The 18,270-nt window shown below is 35.1% G+C and overlaps 1 protein-coding gene across 1 annotated transcript in view; it reads right to left on the bottom strand.

The window, feature by feature from the left end:
• The window catches only part of LOC138830530 (fap1 adhesin-like), a 167,559-nt gene that overhangs the window by 106,500 nt on the left and 42,789 nt on the right, over positions 1-18,270 (bottom strand). The window contains exons 18-28 of the mRNA XM_070026908.1: positions 17,905-18,006; positions 16,805-16,858; positions 13,848-13,994; positions 11,217-11,264; positions 8,636-8,740; positions 8,072-8,125; positions 6,938-7,042; positions 5,433-5,486; positions 4,657-4,761; positions 3,256-3,309; positions 2,610-2,714 (exon numbers count right to left, since the gene is read on the bottom strand). Coding sequence (XP_069883009.1) covers positions 2,610-2,714; positions 3,256-3,309; positions 4,657-4,761; positions 5,433-5,486; positions 6,938-7,042; positions 8,072-8,125; positions 8,636-8,740; positions 11,217-11,264; positions 13,848-13,994; positions 16,805-16,858; positions 17,905-18,006 — 933 coding nt within the window. The remainder of the gene's footprint in view (positions 1-2,609; positions 2,715-3,255; positions 3,310-4,656; positions 4,762-5,432; positions 5,487-6,937; positions 7,043-8,071; positions 8,126-8,635; positions 8,741-11,216; positions 11,265-13,847; positions 13,995-16,804; positions 16,859-17,904; positions 18,007-18,270) is intronic.

Genomic DNA, 18,270 nt, shown 5'->3' with positions numbered 1-18,270 from the left:
GATGACTTTTAGGAATTCCATACTGAAGAAATAGTAGATTAAGATAATATTTTATAAAGCTAATAGAATGTATTAAAATATTTCCAAATGTATATATAATTATATAATTATCATATATATGATAATTGTTCTAAAGTAAAGGGAAGGCTACAGAATTCAACATAGTGGTTGCCTTGCAAGACAATGGCAAAAGGGATGAGATGGGGAAGAGTCCCTATGTCAGCTCATTTTTCATTTTTGAAAACAACTTGGGTTGGTTACAGTTGTTCACACATATAATCCAAGCTACTCAGGAAGCAGAGATCAGAAGGAACACAGTTTGTGGCCAACTGGGCAAAAAGCTAGCGAGATCTGGTTTCAATAAATAAGCTAGTGTGGCAATTGATGCCTGTAATCACAGTGTAGGCAGGAGGATCAGTCCAGACCAGACCAGACAAAAATGTGAGACTCAGCAGGGTGCCAGTAGCTCACACCTGTAATCCTAGCTACTCAGGAGGCTGAGATCTGAGGATCACGATTCAAAGCCAGCCCAGGCAGGAAAGTCCATGAGACTCTGATCTCCAATTAACCACCAGAAAACTGGAAGTGGCACTGTGGTTCAAGTGGTACAGTGCGCACCTTGAGCTGAAGAGTTGAGGGACAGTTAGTTCCCAGGCCCAGAATTCAAGCAACATGACTGACAAAAAAAAAAAAAAAGTGAGACCCTAACTGAAAAGCTATTTGCAGGGAAATGGATGGACCTACAACAAATCATGTTAAGTGAGGTAAGCCAAGCTCACAGAGACAAACGGCACAAGTTTTCTCTCATAAGCAGAAGTTAGATCTAAAATATACTGGTACATGATAACTCTAGGCATTCACACATAGTGAGATCAAACAAGGATATTCTTAGGGAAGGAAAACAAAATGCCAATGCCTATATGCCTCTAGTCATATAAAATAATATTTATTGTAATAAATTCCAGGAACTGGAAACAAGAGTCCTTTTTCTTTGTTGTTGTTTTCTTTTCATCTTTGTCTTTGGGAAGGTAAAGGAGGCACAGAAATGGAAGGACAAAGGGTGAGCAAATGCAGCAATGGTACTCACTAGACACTATGTTGAAAATGAACTATTTAACTTGTGGGTGGGAACAGGAGGGAAAACCTGGGAGAGAGCGAGGGAAGGGGTGACACTGACCAAAAATAAGTGTACTCATTACCTGACTTAGGTAACTGTAACCACTCTGTACATCACCTTTACTAACAATTTAAAAATCTGAACGCAAAAAAGGGCTGGAATATGTCTCAAGTGGGGCAGCCATCTGCCTATCAAATGGAAGGTTGTGAATTCACAACCCAGTACAGGCAAAGAAAACTTTATAACATATCTATATTTATATCTATAGCTATGTAGATTATAAAACATAATTTTATATTTCCATGTCTTTTTTTAAAACATAATAAAGGAATAACTATCATGAAAATAATAAATATGGCCAGGAATAAATGGATACCTTCACAGAAATATATTCTGAAAATAACTCATATCCTTCACAAGGGTGCAGTAATCAGTCCACAACAGTGAATAGAAATCACAAATAAACAAAACAATCATGAGCAGTTTTAGCCAAGGAATTTTCCCAGGTTGCTACTCATCTGTTGTGCTCATTTGTGATGGAATTACTTTGTGATTTGGTGAACTTAAGTGCTATCACCGGTTCAGTCAGAGATAGCTGGAAACCCAGGAATACAACCCTTGGGTTACAAAGTGGAGCCCAAAGGAAAGGAATTTTGTAGCTGCATAGAGAGAATGTGTCATGTGCACTGGCCTGAATCCCTCACTGCCCTCAACCTGATGACAGGTGCCAGGTTCTGCTGGCAAAGGGATGTGTCCCATGCCTGTCATTTCTTCCTGCTCCTTTTATATTTTCCTGCAGAATGATAATTGCCTTACCAAGCGGGATTAGTATTAGCAGACATTTCTTTTAGTGGCTAGTAAATGGCATCTAACTTACTCTCTGCTCTCAGCATGCTTTCCTTTGTATATTCTCCATCTGTTTTTTCTAATGTTAGTTTCACTCTCTTTACCCCTTTTCCTCTAACATTTCCCAGAATTGTAAGCAACCTGAACAAAAGGCAGTCCCAGTTTTCAGATTCAAGTGAAATGAATTGCATCATGAATCGATGAATATGATGAGACAAAATTAATTATTCATTGTATTCTTTTACACTTAAAGTGCCTATCTCTGCCCAATGAACATTCAGCTTAATTGATGCTTGCACTAAAATCCCCAATTTTCTTGAGTAATTAGAACTGTATATGTAGATTAGTAAAATTTGAACTCAGGGTCTTGTACTTTCTCAGAAGGTGCTCTCCCAACTAAGCTACACTTTCAGTCCCTTTGTACTTTGTCAGGTAAAATCTTGCATTTTTACTGAGGGCCAGCCTCAGACCATGATCTTCAGGTCTATGGCCTGCTATTGTCCCTAGGTTGACAGGTCTGTACCAACATGCCAAGACTACACATTGAGATGGTATCTTGCTTACTTTTCCCCATGCTAGTCTTAAACCACTCAACTCTTTGCATCTCAGGTAGCTGGTATTAGTTAAATCTATTTCAAATAATCACCATCTATGGGCAGATTGTGTCTTAGATCCTTAATTTCTTCTTCTGTGAGCTTCCATCCTATGTTTTCCAAGACTGAATCAATTTTCTTGACATTGGCAAGCCCTCCTTGGAAGAACAAGAAGAGTATGAGTAAAGCTGAAGATCCAAAGATCTTAATTTCTATATATTAAGGTTATCAATTTCAGTAGGAATATCTAGGAACCAAATACAAAGAGGAACAAAATGGACTTAAAGACTGAATGTCTTTTCCTCAGTTGGATTGTTGTGATAGGTTTACAAACTACTAAGTTTAAAATAGGTTGAGTCACTAACAACTCATATTAATGGGAAAATAATTTAATATTCTCACTAATAGGTAGATTCAGTTTCACTTATTTTATAAGATTGTTTCAATCCCTTACTGGCCTGAGTCCTTGTACTTTGATTTCACTAGTTAGTATAGACTTTATTTTCTATTTTGCCAAATAGAAAAAAATATTAAAAATTTTAATATGGAAATAATTTGGTTCAAACCTGTCTGCACAGGTTTGAAGGAAGATACAACTGCTGTCAGAACTTGGGTGAATTGATATATTCACAACTTAATATTTAATAAATAGTATATGTTTCTTAGATTTATTGGATTTTTCATTACCATTCTACTTACCATTAAGAGACTTCAAACTATCCATTAATCTATTCTGGTAGAGTTTTCCATTTGCTGCAGAAACATAAGCCAAGTCACATACAAGTGAGTCATGTGGAAGTTTACCAAGGCAGTAAAAGAATTCATTATTCATTTGTAACTTTTCCCAGAAAAAATTCAACTTGTTTTTAACTTTAAAAGTGAAATGTTTTCAATGTATCTATTTTATTCAATCATTGGCATCTTAAGGTATTTTTGTTGGTGATCTACAGTGCTTTAACATCAACCTTCATTTTCAAATTCCTCATGAGTTCCTAATATCCTTTCTTTGCTCTTTCACAAAACACTCATTTTTAACTTGGGAGAATTTCTTCCTTATGGAATCTTGGTCTACAAAAGGTATTCTCTAACCCTAATGGCAGGTTTTGTTACTATAAAGTAGCAGCTGATTGACAAACCAAACCAATTTCTCTAATATAATTCCTTAAAAAATCAATTAATATGTTTTCATTATGAAAATTTTCAAGTATATACAAAAGCTAACAGTTAACCTTCTTCTACCATTAGAAATATTTTTTTCCAACACCGGGTTTGAACCACGTACAACAAGCTAATTAGGAAAGCACTTGTCACTTAAGCCACACTCAGCTTCCACCCCAGATTTTTAATTATTTGGTTATTCTTTAGACAGGGTTATGGTCCAAGATTGGCTTCAGACCATGATCATCCTACTTGGGCCCCTCCTATGAGCTAGGATGACTGGTACACACCCTCATGCCCAACTTTATTGTTTGAGACACAGGTCTCACTAACTTTTTGCCTGAGTTGACTTCAAAACTGTGATCTTACCACATAGTTAGAATTATAGGCAGGAATCATTGTTTTTTTTGTGTGTGTGTGAAAATACTGTACAGAGGGTTTACAATTACATGGGCAAGATCATGACTACATTTCTTATCAAGCATTGTAGCCTCCTCCTTTGTTTCCCCTTCCCATCCCTTCCTATCCTCCCCCCCGCCCCCCCACCCAATCCTCCCCACCCCACCCCCATCATTGTTGTTTTTAAGGTGAAATTTGGTCATTCCTTTTCTTCAAAATTATTTATAATATTTGATTTATGTAAATTTACATAAATGTATAAATTTGCCTCATATCATAGTTGATGATGTTTTTAAGGTCTAGTGTTCATCCTTTTCTCCTTTTCCTCCTTTCTCAGCCTACAGATGCTAATAATATAAGGCTTCAAATGTTTCACATTAACAGATTAGACTTTATGTAGTCTGTCTGTCTGTAATTGCATTAGCATAAGAGAAGTCAGTCTGAATGGTTTTTAAAGCATTTTCTTTGCTATCATTTTCAAAATTTTATAGACATCCACACAAATATAATAAAAATGTACAGTGCCTTCAAGATCATGCTTACCATTAACTGGCAGGCTTTCTACCAGCTCTTCATGTTCCTGATCTGTGAGAGTTACTCCCATATTCTCCAGAACATTTCTTATATCACTGACAGCAATTTCTTCTCCTTCAATATAATAAAATAGCACATATGAATATAAAGATCTCCTATCTCCAAAACCATGTGATGTGTATTCAATTACGATAATTATAAATGCATATGCAGACTAATTTGATGATCACTCACAATTATAATTGTACTTGAAATAGACATTCTTTCTACTCTCAGTATAATAATAAGTAAAAGATGCATTTTACATGAGGTAAATTAGGGTATTGTAAGTATAAGATTCAGATATATAGTCAGGATTATATGTACTCTCCCTCCAACGTGCTGTATTAATGATAAGAGAATCTTTATGAAATTCAGCTGTATAACTTTCAGTACTAATTTAAATTTTCATTTTCAAACACAATAATAATGATTTTTATTAGCATATATCCCAGGCACATAGAAATATTTGCTATCAAAACATTGTACTAAGGAGGAGGCAACAATGCTTGATAAGAAATGTACTCATTACCTTGCCCATGTAATTGTAACCCCTCTGTATGGCATTTTCACACACAAAAAAATTGTACTGAAACAGTGCTAAAATGAGGATATTCTAAACTGCAACTTCAGAGAAATGTCTATGTAGAAGAAAATGAACAAGATAAAAAGGTAATAAAATAACAGTAATGTATAAAAACCTAATTTAGTATAAAAGTAAATATACTAGATTTATAGAAAATAACCTGTAATCGATTTCGCAGCTTCCAGCAAGTTACGGAGATGAACCTTCCCACTAGCTGTAAGAAAAATCACAACTAGCATAAGAAAATATTGTAAAAAATGAAATAAATTAGACTAGAATCTGCCCAAATTTAATTAAAATTGATAAAAAAAAATTATAGAAAGAAGTTTGCACTAAAGGTCACTTCTCCATGTGCATTTCCTAATTTACAAGTGGTCTTGACTATTTTCTAAGCAATATAGAGAACACAGAAAGGAAGAAATAAATGACTAGATATCTGGAGCAGACATGCCCTATTCTTATATGCCTTATTGTTTCATATGTAAAAATTAAGAAATGGTTCTTTGGCAAAAAAAGAATAAAGCTCTTATAGCAAGTAGAAGCTAGGAAAATAATTTGCTAGCTAGAATAACAGCTAGCAAAAAAAAAGCTAGCTGTTCACCAAATTGCCCACTTTCTTCTATAATTAGAATTGTAAATAGAGGAATGCCCAGCTAACTGGACTTGATATAACCATGTGACTAAATATCAACAAAGGGATGGTTATAGAAATTCTGTGTGCTATATATAGCACATACACTCTCTTCTATTCCATATAAGAACTGAATTGGCTTATGAAGGGGCTACAAGATGGAAGGAACGTGGATTCCTCTATCTTTGAATGGAGAAGAGCCATTGCTCACCATCTATAAAACTGCCATCTTGGACTTTTATAATAGTATTGTATGAAACTGACAAAACATAACATACTCTGAAGTTTATTTGTTTCAAAGCAGAAATTGAACTTGTTCTTATTTAAGTAAAACAAGTAGGCAGCTATTAACATGAGGTTGTTTCTGTACCCAGAATCCTTATAACAATGTAACTTTTTTGGGGGGGAGGGTCCGGTTGTGAGGCCTGAACTCTGGGCCTGGGCGCTGTCCCTCAGCTCTTCAGCTCAAGGCTAGCACTCTACCACTTGAGCCACAGTGCCACTTCTGGCTTTTTTCTTTTTGAGGAATCGAACCCAGGGCCTCATGCATGCAAGGCAAGCGCTCTACCACTGAGCCACCTTCCCAGCCCATGACATGTAACTTTTAACTAAATCAAATTAAGCTAATTATAATGAACTGCCAAGCCCATCACAATACCATTAATTGATATAAGTGGGGATCATCCTAAATAAGGCAAATGTTTCTAAAGTAAATCATAAGATTCTTTACTTTGCTTCTACATTCATACTGCTAAAGTGGCACTCTGGACTTCTTATGACCCTGAACACTGCCCTATTTGTGAATTTTTAATGCTCAAATTAACTCAGCTAAATTTGTTTTGCTATATTTTTCTCTAACACCCTAAATAACACAAGTTTGTTATTAAATTATAACTGGTTTCTCCCTTATCTTTGCATAATAATTTTATAGACAAAATAGCCCTAGTTAATATATAGGTATATATATGTATCACCAAACACAGGCTACAATGTCAATTCCTTTTCTAAGACCTCTTGGAATATACAATGCTCACAATTAAATGGTAGAATTTTCATCAAGTCTGCATGTTCTTTTTTTGTGAGGATAATCTCCAGGCTTCCCAGAGCAGTATCTAGGTTTTTGGATTTAACTATTCCTCCTTAGGAAACAAGCAGATAAACAAAATGAGAAAAATAGCTAATGATTTTAAAATATTGATATATTTAGGCTTAAATTTATATTTACATGCATTTAAGTGTAATAAAAAGTATGAATATACAGCTTATTTACATCAATGACTAGGCATTTGCTAGCACTACTCAGCAAATCACTTATAATATCAGAAAGAATTTAGATAAAAATGTTATGAAGTTTAAAAGTTACTCAAAAGGCCATGAATGTGTATTTGAAATTATATAGTATTATCAATTAGTCCTCATGGGGTATAAGAAGAAAAACTTGACAGGTCTTTATACAAAAGGTGGTCATGGCAACCAGTGAGAGTGACAACCAGTTCAAGATTTGGTTCTTAGTGTTCTGCTTTATTGCAGTACCTAAAAATGGATTAAAATGATAACAAGCTGTGCTATGTCAGTATTGTGGAAAATATATTCAACCACAAATTTTTGTAAAGAATGTTGCTAAATTGCCACTATTCTGGGAGTCTGGAATATGAAGAAGTTGACTGCCACCTGTAAAAAACTTCTCTTGTCATTTTATAGGAATCAGAATTTGTTTTTTATGTGAAGGTCTGATATCAAAGGAAGAAGAAATAAAAAAGCATCCTGGCTACAATCCCATGCCTTTTCTTCTATTTTCATTTAGTGTGTTAAATGGCCACAAGGAAAAGTTACATCAGAGAAAATAACTGAAGGCTATTCATAAAATAAAACTATATTAAAGATTATCCCAAATGGGTGTTGAGCAAATCCCTAGAAAATTAATATTCTCATATAATATTCTGTACGTAATTAGATTTTAAATTATTCTTTTGAGGGTACTTCTTAGAAATGTTCAAGAGCAAATAAACTTGCAATGATATAACCTTGCTGACTGTATCAAATTACTGTCCAAGGAATTTAATGAGGTGAGAAATCTAAATATAAGAGTATTCACACAATGAAAAAATACTCTAGCTACGTGGTTGATTTTTCCAAGTCTTTTTCTGCCAGCCATATTTTTTCTTTACCTTTTATAGACTTCACACCATCCAACAATTTATTTTCATATACTTTTCCAGCATCTATGAGAAAACATTGTTTATATTAAAAGGAAAACAAAGAAGACAGTCACATAGTTATTGGGCCACAGAATAATGCTAGTAGGAGAGTTTTTAATGCTTTCCCTGAGAAATCTTCCCTAACTTGCCATAAAATATAATATTACAAAGAAAACTCTCTTAGTCACAAAAATGTGTACAGTGGGGAAACTTCTGGGGCAATTATATTATGTAGAAACAATCCTGACTGCTTTCTGACCCTCTTCCTTCATTTTCTTTGTTTCAGTATGTCCCACACCTCAGTTTTGTCCTTTTCCATCAGCCTCAACAACCTGAATGAGTAAGAGTATTACTCTTACTCATGGTAGAGGAATTGGGTGATGGATCCAATCTGTATGGAGACAATTTATTTGTTAAAAAATTTCAGCACATTTTAGAAGAAAATAATGGAAAAGGTGACTTTAGAAAATTGCTTATAATGATCCTGAAAATCAAGCTCCCTGGAAAGGCTACATTAGAATTTGTATGACTCACCATCCATAGGCAGTACTTGTAGTAGCTTTGTAAATTCTTTTTCAGTGATTTCGATCCCCATGTTTCCCAGAACTTTTATGATATCATTGGCACTAACCTTTCTCCCTTTTAAAAGATAAGAAAATATCAATATACATACAATTTCAATCAGAGAATTTGACTACTATATCATGTGAGGTCACAGCAGAAAAGAGATGGTCAGTTTGGGTAGTTTGAAGAGCATTTAATCAAGGGACTTCTGCGGAAGTCTGAGAAGAATGCAGGAAGACTCAGAGAGTGGAAGTCCCTGTGGATGGCTTTTGTGAGAAGCCTTTAGCATCCACAGGTGTATGGAAGGAATTTAGAAGGGAGAGGTTTCTGCCTTGGGGAAAGATGATAGCAGGACCCAAAGAAGAGAAATGTGCTTACTGAGTGGCTATCTGGATTGTGGCCCCTGATCAAAAGAGACAATCAACTGAAGCAGTTGAAGTAGATTCTCAGGATTTCTCTACTCCCTCTCTGGAACCTGCTGTGGTGCTCACCCCTGGCCCAATCCATATAGGAAAATACACAGTAAATGTGCTCATCAGTGTAGTGTATACTGTCTGCTTTGTCAGGGCAGGGAGCAGAGTAGGGTCCACCACAATTATGTGTTTGGTAAACTTGTATTCTCTTCATTTCACAAGCAATGTATTTGTAATATATGCTGTTACACTAGGGAAAAATTGTACACAAAAAAGTGTGAAGGAAAAATATCACTCATCACCCTAATATGCAGAAAGCCATTTTCTACTGTATCACTTCATATTATATGTATATATTATTAATGTATTAATAAATCAAATGTAATTTTAATATAATAATATAATACATTATCATATTTCTCATATAATACATGTGATTGTGTGTATAATATTAATGTATAATTTTAAAGTATAATCACATAACATACGATATTAATTATAATATTTATCATATTTGTATTAACATATATACATATACATCTTAGAATATCAAAGGCTCTGGAAAATATGAAGCCTCAGTTTAGTACCCAGTAATACATTTTTAATTTCACACTATTTTCCATCACTGAACAAAAAAAATATTTGGCTTTATTTACTTTTTCTTGATTTTAAAACATCTGAGGTCAGACCTGTCACTAAATGGACTTGCTCTGAATTTACTCATGCATTCAAAAATCAAGACTAGACTGATAAAAATAATAGAAAGTTGAGCTAAGATGTGACCTGCCCTACCCTACCAAAATGAAGCCAAACAAGCTCTGCTCACCTGAACCCCCAAAACCAAGTCTTGCTTTAAGGTTGCGGCTTTCTATATTCCACCTGCAGAAACCATCAGGCTTGGGATAGGAAGGCTCTGTATGTGGAAGCCGCAGTTCCTCCTGTGACTGGTATCTGGTGTTTACACACCATAAGGCTATCACATTACTTAGCTCAAGTCTGCTTTCCACCAAAGTTAAAGGAGCGGGGAGAAAGGAGGTAGAGGCATGTAGCCGCTGCAATTTTTTCTACCCAGATTTGTGGCAGTCAGGATTTGTGGACTAACTTGCTAAGCAGAAGTGCTAACGACATGGAATATTTTTATTTAGATGATCTCCCAGCAATCTCCCATTCTTGTGTTTGACACCAAAGTTTACAGGCCCCTAGTCTTCAGCAACTGAAACATTCTATACTAGTCCACCTGAGTTAATTTTCATTCTGTTGTACTGATGGTCAGACTTATTGACTGATAGACTAAGAAATGTGATTTCCAAACCTGAAATAGAGATGAGCATAATGAAAACCTCATCAACTGTGCTATATCACATTCCTCGGAAGGAAGCAATTATCGCATATAACTAACTATACAGTATTATGGAAGAACCATAATAGAGTATAGTTCTTTAATTTCATAAAAGGAATATTGTCTTAGTGATGGATGCATCAGAGCAGTAACTTTGATAGAAAATTATAATAATGAAAACAATGGAAATTTGTAGTTAGAGCAGAAGAAATCAGTAGAGGACAAGATTCTTAAAAATTATATATTATTAATTAGAGACATTAATGTTTAGATCCTTCATAAAGCTTTTAGTCAGAGCCAGGTGCCAGTGGCTCATGCCTATAATCCTAGCTACTCAGGAGGCTGAGGATGAGGATCGCAGTTTAAAGCCAGCCTGGGCAGGAAAGTCCATGATACTCATCTCCAATAAACCACTCAGAAGTGGTGCTGTGGCTCAAGTGGTAAAGTGCTAGCCCTGAGCTGAAGAGCTGAAGGACAGTGCCCAGGCCCAGAGTTCAAGTCCCACAACCGACAAAGAAAGAAAGCTTTAGTCAGTTAATTGCTTGATATGGGTAATTTGAGTACTATTGAAGCAAATATTGATTTATTTTAAATATTCCCATAAAATTGCTTACTAAAATACTAAATTTTAATCAAAATGTTAAATCTAGGTGCGATAAAGTCCAACATTAGATTTTTTGAAAGCATGCATTTGATGAAAAACTAGTAAAGCAATATTAGCTAATTGAATAAACTGAGGAAGACTTTTAAAACTCACAGTTTTACAGTGGCAGGTAGTATAGTATAGTTTGACCCTTACCAGTTTTCATTGTATCTATTAACTTTTTCAGTTCAGCCTCTTCAGTATCTGTGAAGAAATAGATAAGCCAAATATTGACATATCACTGACACTAATTAAAAATATTAGATAGAAATAAAGTAACATTTCTTTTTTGTTGTTGTTGGTCGTGGGGCCTGAACTTTGGGCCTGGGCACTATCCTTGAGCTCTTCAGCTCAAGGCTGAACTTGAGCCATAGCACCACTTTGGCCTTTTCTGCTTATGTGGTTCTGAGGAATCAAACCCAGGGCCTCATGCATGCAAGGCAAGCACTCTACCAACTGAACCACCTTCCCAGTCCCAAAATAACATTTCTTTAAAAGCAACTGTCCTACATTTATTCATCTTCAACAGAGTCTGCTTAATGGTTCTCTTATGCCTTAGAAAACTGATGACTCTATAAACTCTACTATTTGTATCAAGCACAAGGGTCAGGATTTACAACTTGCCAGTATGAGACAGAGATACTTCAATTTGTATTTTAAAAATAATTCTCTAGTATAATGAGGTGATAATGGGTAATTTCTGACTTGCAGTTTCTTTCTTTATTCTTTGTATGTAAGTTGTATGTAAGTTAATACTTGAATGATTAATATGTTTTATAAAGTAGATCATTATTTGTAAAATCAACTTAAAATACATTGTGATAAAAGCATGTTACAGTTTATAATTAACTCATGAATTTAAGGTATTTTAGAATCTCAAATTTATTTTCCTTTATTGAACGAAAAATGACTAAGTTTTCTCCCTAGTGCTCATTTGTAAAACATACTCAATTTTTCCTTACTATAAATGACAAATATGTTTCACGTAACTGAGAAGCTATAATAGTTAAGACCATTAATTGAAAAATGTTCTCAATAATTTAAGTTTTTACTGATCATGCCATAAGTAGCAGAAAGTGATACAAAGACAGTATCAATTATCCATTGTTACTAAATCTACATTGAGAATTTTTGTTCCTTACTTTCTCCTCTATCTAAAAAGTCAATTAGGCTGTTACTTGTTTTTCAGCAGATTTTTTGAACTGTTATAAATATAATTATCATACCCTATAGGTACCTTTTAGTATATGCATAGGGTTCTAAGAATGTTTTCATCCCCTCAAATATCAGATCCATTAGCCTGTTATCTCTACTTCCAAAGAACCTAATATATTCTCTGTCTCCATAAAATCAATTTCGGGCTTTCATACAAACTTATCCACAAACTCTTTTGTAGGGTGTGATCCACTTCACTTTAATACTAACTTAATTCTAACAGTGATTAGAATTTGCTTCTAGATCATTAGAAGGAATGCCTGAGAATATGCCTTTGGAGGATGTAGTGCTGTGGCTCAAAGTGGTAGAGAGCTAACCTTGAACAAAATATCTCAGGGCCAACACCCCAGTCCTGAGTTCAAGCTTCACAAAGGACAAAAACAAACAAACAAATAAATCATCATATATGCCTTTCAGTTATGGAAACTGGGTTAAGTAGTGAAATACGCAACTCTATAACAAAAAAGTATTCTCTATATTATGATTTCAATGGCTAATAGCATTCAACTCTAAGAAATTAAAGATGCACAATGAAAAGGCTGTGGAATGTCTCCAATGTTAGTAATCTCCAATTTTTGTGTGTGTCTGTGGTACTAGAGATTAAATTCATTGTGTGTGCATGCTCAGCAAGTACACTACCTCTTGAGCCACACCCCCTTAACCCTTTTGTTTTTGTATTTTTGTTTCTGAGATAGGGTCATGTTAACTTGGTCCAGGCTGGCTTGGAACTCATAATTCTTTGGTCTCTGCCTGCTGAAAAGCTGAGATTTTAGACACATACTGTTGTGCCAGCTATAACCTCCTACTTGCTCTTTTTTTTTTGGGGGGGGGGGGAGTGGCGGTCTGGTTGTGGGGCCTGAACTCTGGGCCCGGGCACTATCCCTCAGCTCTTCAGCTCAAGGCTAGCGCTCTACCACTTGAGCCACAGTGCCACTTCCGGCTTTTTTTCTTTTTGCTTATGTGGTGCTGAGGAATCGAACCCAGGGCCTCAGGCATGTGCTCTACCACTGAGCCACCTTCCCAGCCCCTACTTGCTCTTTTCTATTTGCACTTTTAGCTTCAACTTTCCTCCAAACTGTTTTCCAGTGACTTTGCTTCCAATTGTTTGTCTTTTCCTACCCCGCCCTGGGTGCTGTCCCTCAGCTCTTCAGCTCAAGGCTAGCGCTCTACCACTTGAGCCACAGCACCACTTCCAATTTTCTGGTGGTTTTGGAGATAAGAGTCTCATGGACTTTCCTGCCCAGGCTGGCTTTGAACCAAAATCCTCAGATCTCAACACCCTGAGTAGCTAGAATTACAGGCATGAGCCACCAGTGCCCGGCCCTCTTTTTTTTTTTTTTTTTTTTAATAGCCCTGACAATGGTCTTGTCACTCATGTAGCATCCTTTTTTTATATATAAAATTAAAGTATTTGGTGACATGTGTTAGTAAACTGATAGTTTTCACTTTTTCCCAAATTTTTCCTAGTTTCTGGGAATACTTTCTTGCTGGAAAATATGCTTTTTTGGGGGAGACCATTACATAGGTACACACATTTTCAGGCTATCTTGAGCAACTCATTTATATGCTTACCATCAAAAGGAATATTCTCTACCAAATCTCCCCTTTCCTCTTCTGTGAATTGCATCCCCATATCTTGTACAACAGTGTCCAATTTAGTGACATCAGTTTCCAGTTTAGTGACATCAGTGTCCAGTTTAGTGACATCAAGAGTTCCTTCTTGAGAAAAAGAGGATAAAAATACTGAATAATTGGAAATTTTGATAAAAGCAATGCATTACTGTATATTATGAATATCAGTTTTACCTCAAAGGCTATGTTTCAATAAAGTATAATCAATTGTACAAAGTTGTACAACTTACATTTCTTTTTTAAAATATACTTTTATTGTAAAGATAAAGAGGTGTTGTAAAGAGGGGTTACAGTTACATGAGTAAGGTAATGAATACATTTCTTATCGACCATTGTTACCCCCTCCTTTGTTTTTCCCCTACCATCCTTTCCCTTCTCACCTCCCCAACCCCTTCCCCTGCCACCCCTGAAGCTGTAATGTTCATTTTCAACATAGTATCTTGTACATCTCATTGTTACAATGGGTCAACCTGTATCTTTATTTTCGGCATTTTTCCCCTCTCCAAATTAGAAAAATGTATATATAAGATGCAGAACACTGGAATCAAATACACTGAAAACAGGGATTATACAATGAGGGAAGAACATACAAAATAAACAAAAAATCACATCATACATTATAAGTACAACTTACATTTCTTTCTGCAACTATGAAGGAGGAATTAAAATTTCTACTCTGGAGCTTTTTATGGGGGTGGGACACATTTATACAACCCACTTTCAAAAGCAAGAACAAATTTCCATAGTCCTTTACCCAAAGTAAATTTGTCAAGAAAATTTGAAATATACTCCTCTCATTCAGAATCATAAAGGAAGTTTCTAATTTGCTATTTTACCCAAGAAACTTGATTTATTACTTATTTTCAGCATGAAAGGATGTTATATTCCCCAAATGCTTTTTATACATCAAGTGAGAGATCTGTGTAATTTTCCCTTTATTCTATAAGTGTGTTACATTGATATTCTTATGTTGAACTATTCTTGTTTTCCTGGACTAAATACCAATTGACTGTAGTATATAATTCTTTTAATATGTTGTCTGCTTCAGTATATAATATTATTTTGTTGGGATTTATGTTAATGAAGAATAGTGAAAACTGTCTTTGCTTTTGATGCTTGCCTTATAAAATGTGTTAGAAACTTTTCCTTCCTCTACCACCTTTTTGGAAGACTGTATGAAGGATTGGTACTAATTTTCCTTTAAATAAGATTCTCTTTTGGCCATCTGTTCCTAGAATTTTCCTAGTTGTAGGCTTTTTTGTGTGTATGCCTGTCCTGGGGCTTGAATTAAGGCTCTAGGTATTCTCCCTAAGTTTGTTTTTACTCAAGATCAGTACTCTACCTCTTGAGCCACAGCTCTACTTCTAGCTTTTTGAGTGGCTAACTGGAGAGAAGAATCTCATAAACTTTTTTTCCCTGGGCTTGCTTTGAATTCTGATCCTTATATCTCAGCCTCCTGAGATATAGAACTATAGGCATAAACCAATGGATTTTTAATTAATAATTCAGTTTCTTTTAGTAGTTTGGTTCATATTTTATCTAATTTATATATATTTATTATTTATTTATATCTGAGTTCATTTTGAAATTTATGTATTTTTAAGTGTCTATTTTATCTAGGTTGCCTAATTTGTTGATCCATAATTGTTCACAGCTTTTCAAAATCTGTCATCCATTGGTTGTGCACCACGTCTGGTGAGAGAAAGGAAGCTTTTTCCACCATGAGTCCTGGTATCTATGGCCAAGTGTAAGAAATCATACATAGTTTCTTCAGGTTCACAGTATTGTTCAAATCTTTTTTTCCTGATTAATCTGTCTATATGCATTGTTGAGTGTGGATCACCATTCTTTATTTGATATACCACCCCAGTAACACTGCTATTAGTGGCCTTTTCTTGTCTCTATTCTTTTTGTTTTGGGTGGTGGTAGTCATGGGGGCTGAACTCTGGGCCTGGGCACTGTCCCTCAGCAATTCAGCTCAAGGCTAGCACCCTACCACTTGAGCCACAGAACCAGTTTTCTGGTGGTTTTTATTGGAGAACAACTTCCTAGCCCCTGTTGCTGTATTCTTGTGTCTCTTCTCTAGTCTATTAATTGAGCCAGAATGGTCCTCTTAATAAGTCAGATCATGTCTTTCTTAGAACTGTGTAACAAAATCCCTGTATCTTCTAGGGTAAAAGTCAGAAAACTGGAATTCTCTATTATGTCCTCCATAATCTGGCCACTGTATGTTTTATATTATCAACTTTGTCACTTGGTCATTCCATTCCAATGATCTGGACCTTATATCAGAGATTCTAGGAATAACTGATAATCTTCCCTTTCCACTGTAGTCACCCCACTACACTCATAAGAGCCTTTAGAAGTAATTTTAAGATATTTGTAGTAGCAGCTCATCATTGTTCAGTATCTTCTCTGAGCACTATATAACTTATTTAACCTTCATAACAGTTCTAAGGTCTGGGAAACAATCACCTAGTTACATATAAGAAAGTGATATCTTGAATGCAGAATAACTTAAACAACCTAAGTGGCATTTCATTATGGCACAGTGGGAATACCGAACTCACATCTGAGCCTGACAATTCAAGTTTCAAACATTTTTGTCCATCACTCACAAATACAAGTAATTCAAAGAAGAAAACTCCAAGTGCCTTTAAAAGGTAGCTTCTTTTGGACCATACTCACTACAAAATTCTTCAAGCAATTTTCCTTACTTCTAATCTTCCACGGGCCTAGGAATAACTGGAGGCAGAATTCCACCTACAGAAGACTCATTTCCCCACATACCCATGTGCCTAGGCTAGTCACCTTACCCCAAACAACAGTATTTTTGGTCATTCATCCTTAGCAACAAAGTATTTCCAAGCACAGAAAAAAGGTAATTTCTTATTTACCTATAAAACCTTTTACTCCATCCAGAAGATTTTCAATTTCAATCTTCCCGTGAACTGAAAGAAAATGTAAATTGAATGCACCACTAGGTTCACATGTAAATATTTTAAAATAGACAGATACACTAGGCTCACATCTGCAATCCCAGCTTCTTAGGAGGCTAAAATCTGAGGATTGTGGTTCAAAGCCATTGCTGGCAGGAAAGTCCATGAGACTCTCATCTCCAGTGAACTACCAAAAAGCCAGAAATGGAGCTGTGGTTCAAGTGGTAGTCAGCTAGCCTTGAGTACAAAAAGTTCAGGGACAGTACTCAAATCTTGAGTTCAATTTCCAGGACCCAGAAAAAAAACTGGACAATTATATATAGAAATAAACTACTTATAATAGCATCTCAAATTGTGTGAGGTAGTAATGGTTACTTAAATATTATGGGGACAACTATGAAACTATTTGCTTAAAAGATAAAAATTGATATATATTTCTTGATGGAATGCAATGTATTAGACATTGACGTTTTTATTTAAAAATAATGTAGCTGTTAGAACTGATGTTAGTCCATAAGGAATATAGGAGTGGAGGAACAAGATAAATCAGACGACAGCTACAACAGAACAATGACTGTAAAACAACTACTAAATAACATTTTTTTCAGTAAGTCAATGACTAAAAAGGGGGCAGAAGGAGAAAGAGCTGTCAATTACATATATTTAAATATCATTACAAAAAATAAATATCACAAATAAAATGTGCAACCATTATTTTTTTCAACAGGCTTTCAGACATTTTAAAGATGAAAGGAAATTTAAAATTGTACTAATCAATGTAGTTAAGTAAAAACACATGAAGAGAACTGTAACTGTGCATGAAATACTCAAATATGCAGATGTATAAAATAGATTTGCTTCAAACTATTTCATCCTGAGAAATAAAAGAAGCAGGTATGACAATATCTTTATTATCACTAAAAGAAGCAGGTATGACAATATCTTTATTATCATAAAATATAGGTGAAAATTATATGTGGAATTATTAAAGTTAAGAAAGTACAAATGTGTGTAGTTATAAATCCTTTAAAGGCTACCTTGGTATGTGAAGTGCTTACCATCAATTAGAAGATTTTTCATTTCCTTTAATCCCTCTTGATCTGTGTGCTCCAACAACACATTTTCTACATTTTCCAGAGCATCGACATCAGCCTCTTTTCCTTAAAAATTTGGAAACACAGATGGAGGAGAATTTTTGGCTTACCTTGACCATTTCTTCAGCAGATAGTAGTTTCTGCATTTTCCCTTTATTATGAATTTATTGCATCTTTTGTTTCTTTAACCATTTAAGATGCTAGCCAAGATTACAGTAAATTTGAATATATGCATAGTTAAGTTTATAGAAAATACTTCAGAGAATGGAACTTATTAAAACACTGTTATGAAATTCTATTGTTAAAATGTGGATAATTTAAAATTCAACT

This window comes from Dipodomys merriami, unplaced genomic scaffold (genome assembly GCF_024711535.1).
Source record: "Dipodomys merriami isolate MVZ:Mamm:240054 unplaced genomic scaffold, mDipMer1.0.p SCAF_19, whole genome shotgun sequence".
In the NCBI taxonomy this organism is placed as follows: Eukaryota; Metazoa; Chordata; class Mammalia; order Rodentia; family Heteromyidae; genus Dipodomys; species Dipodomys merriami.
This window is presented reverse-complemented; position numbering and strand designations above follow the sequence as displayed.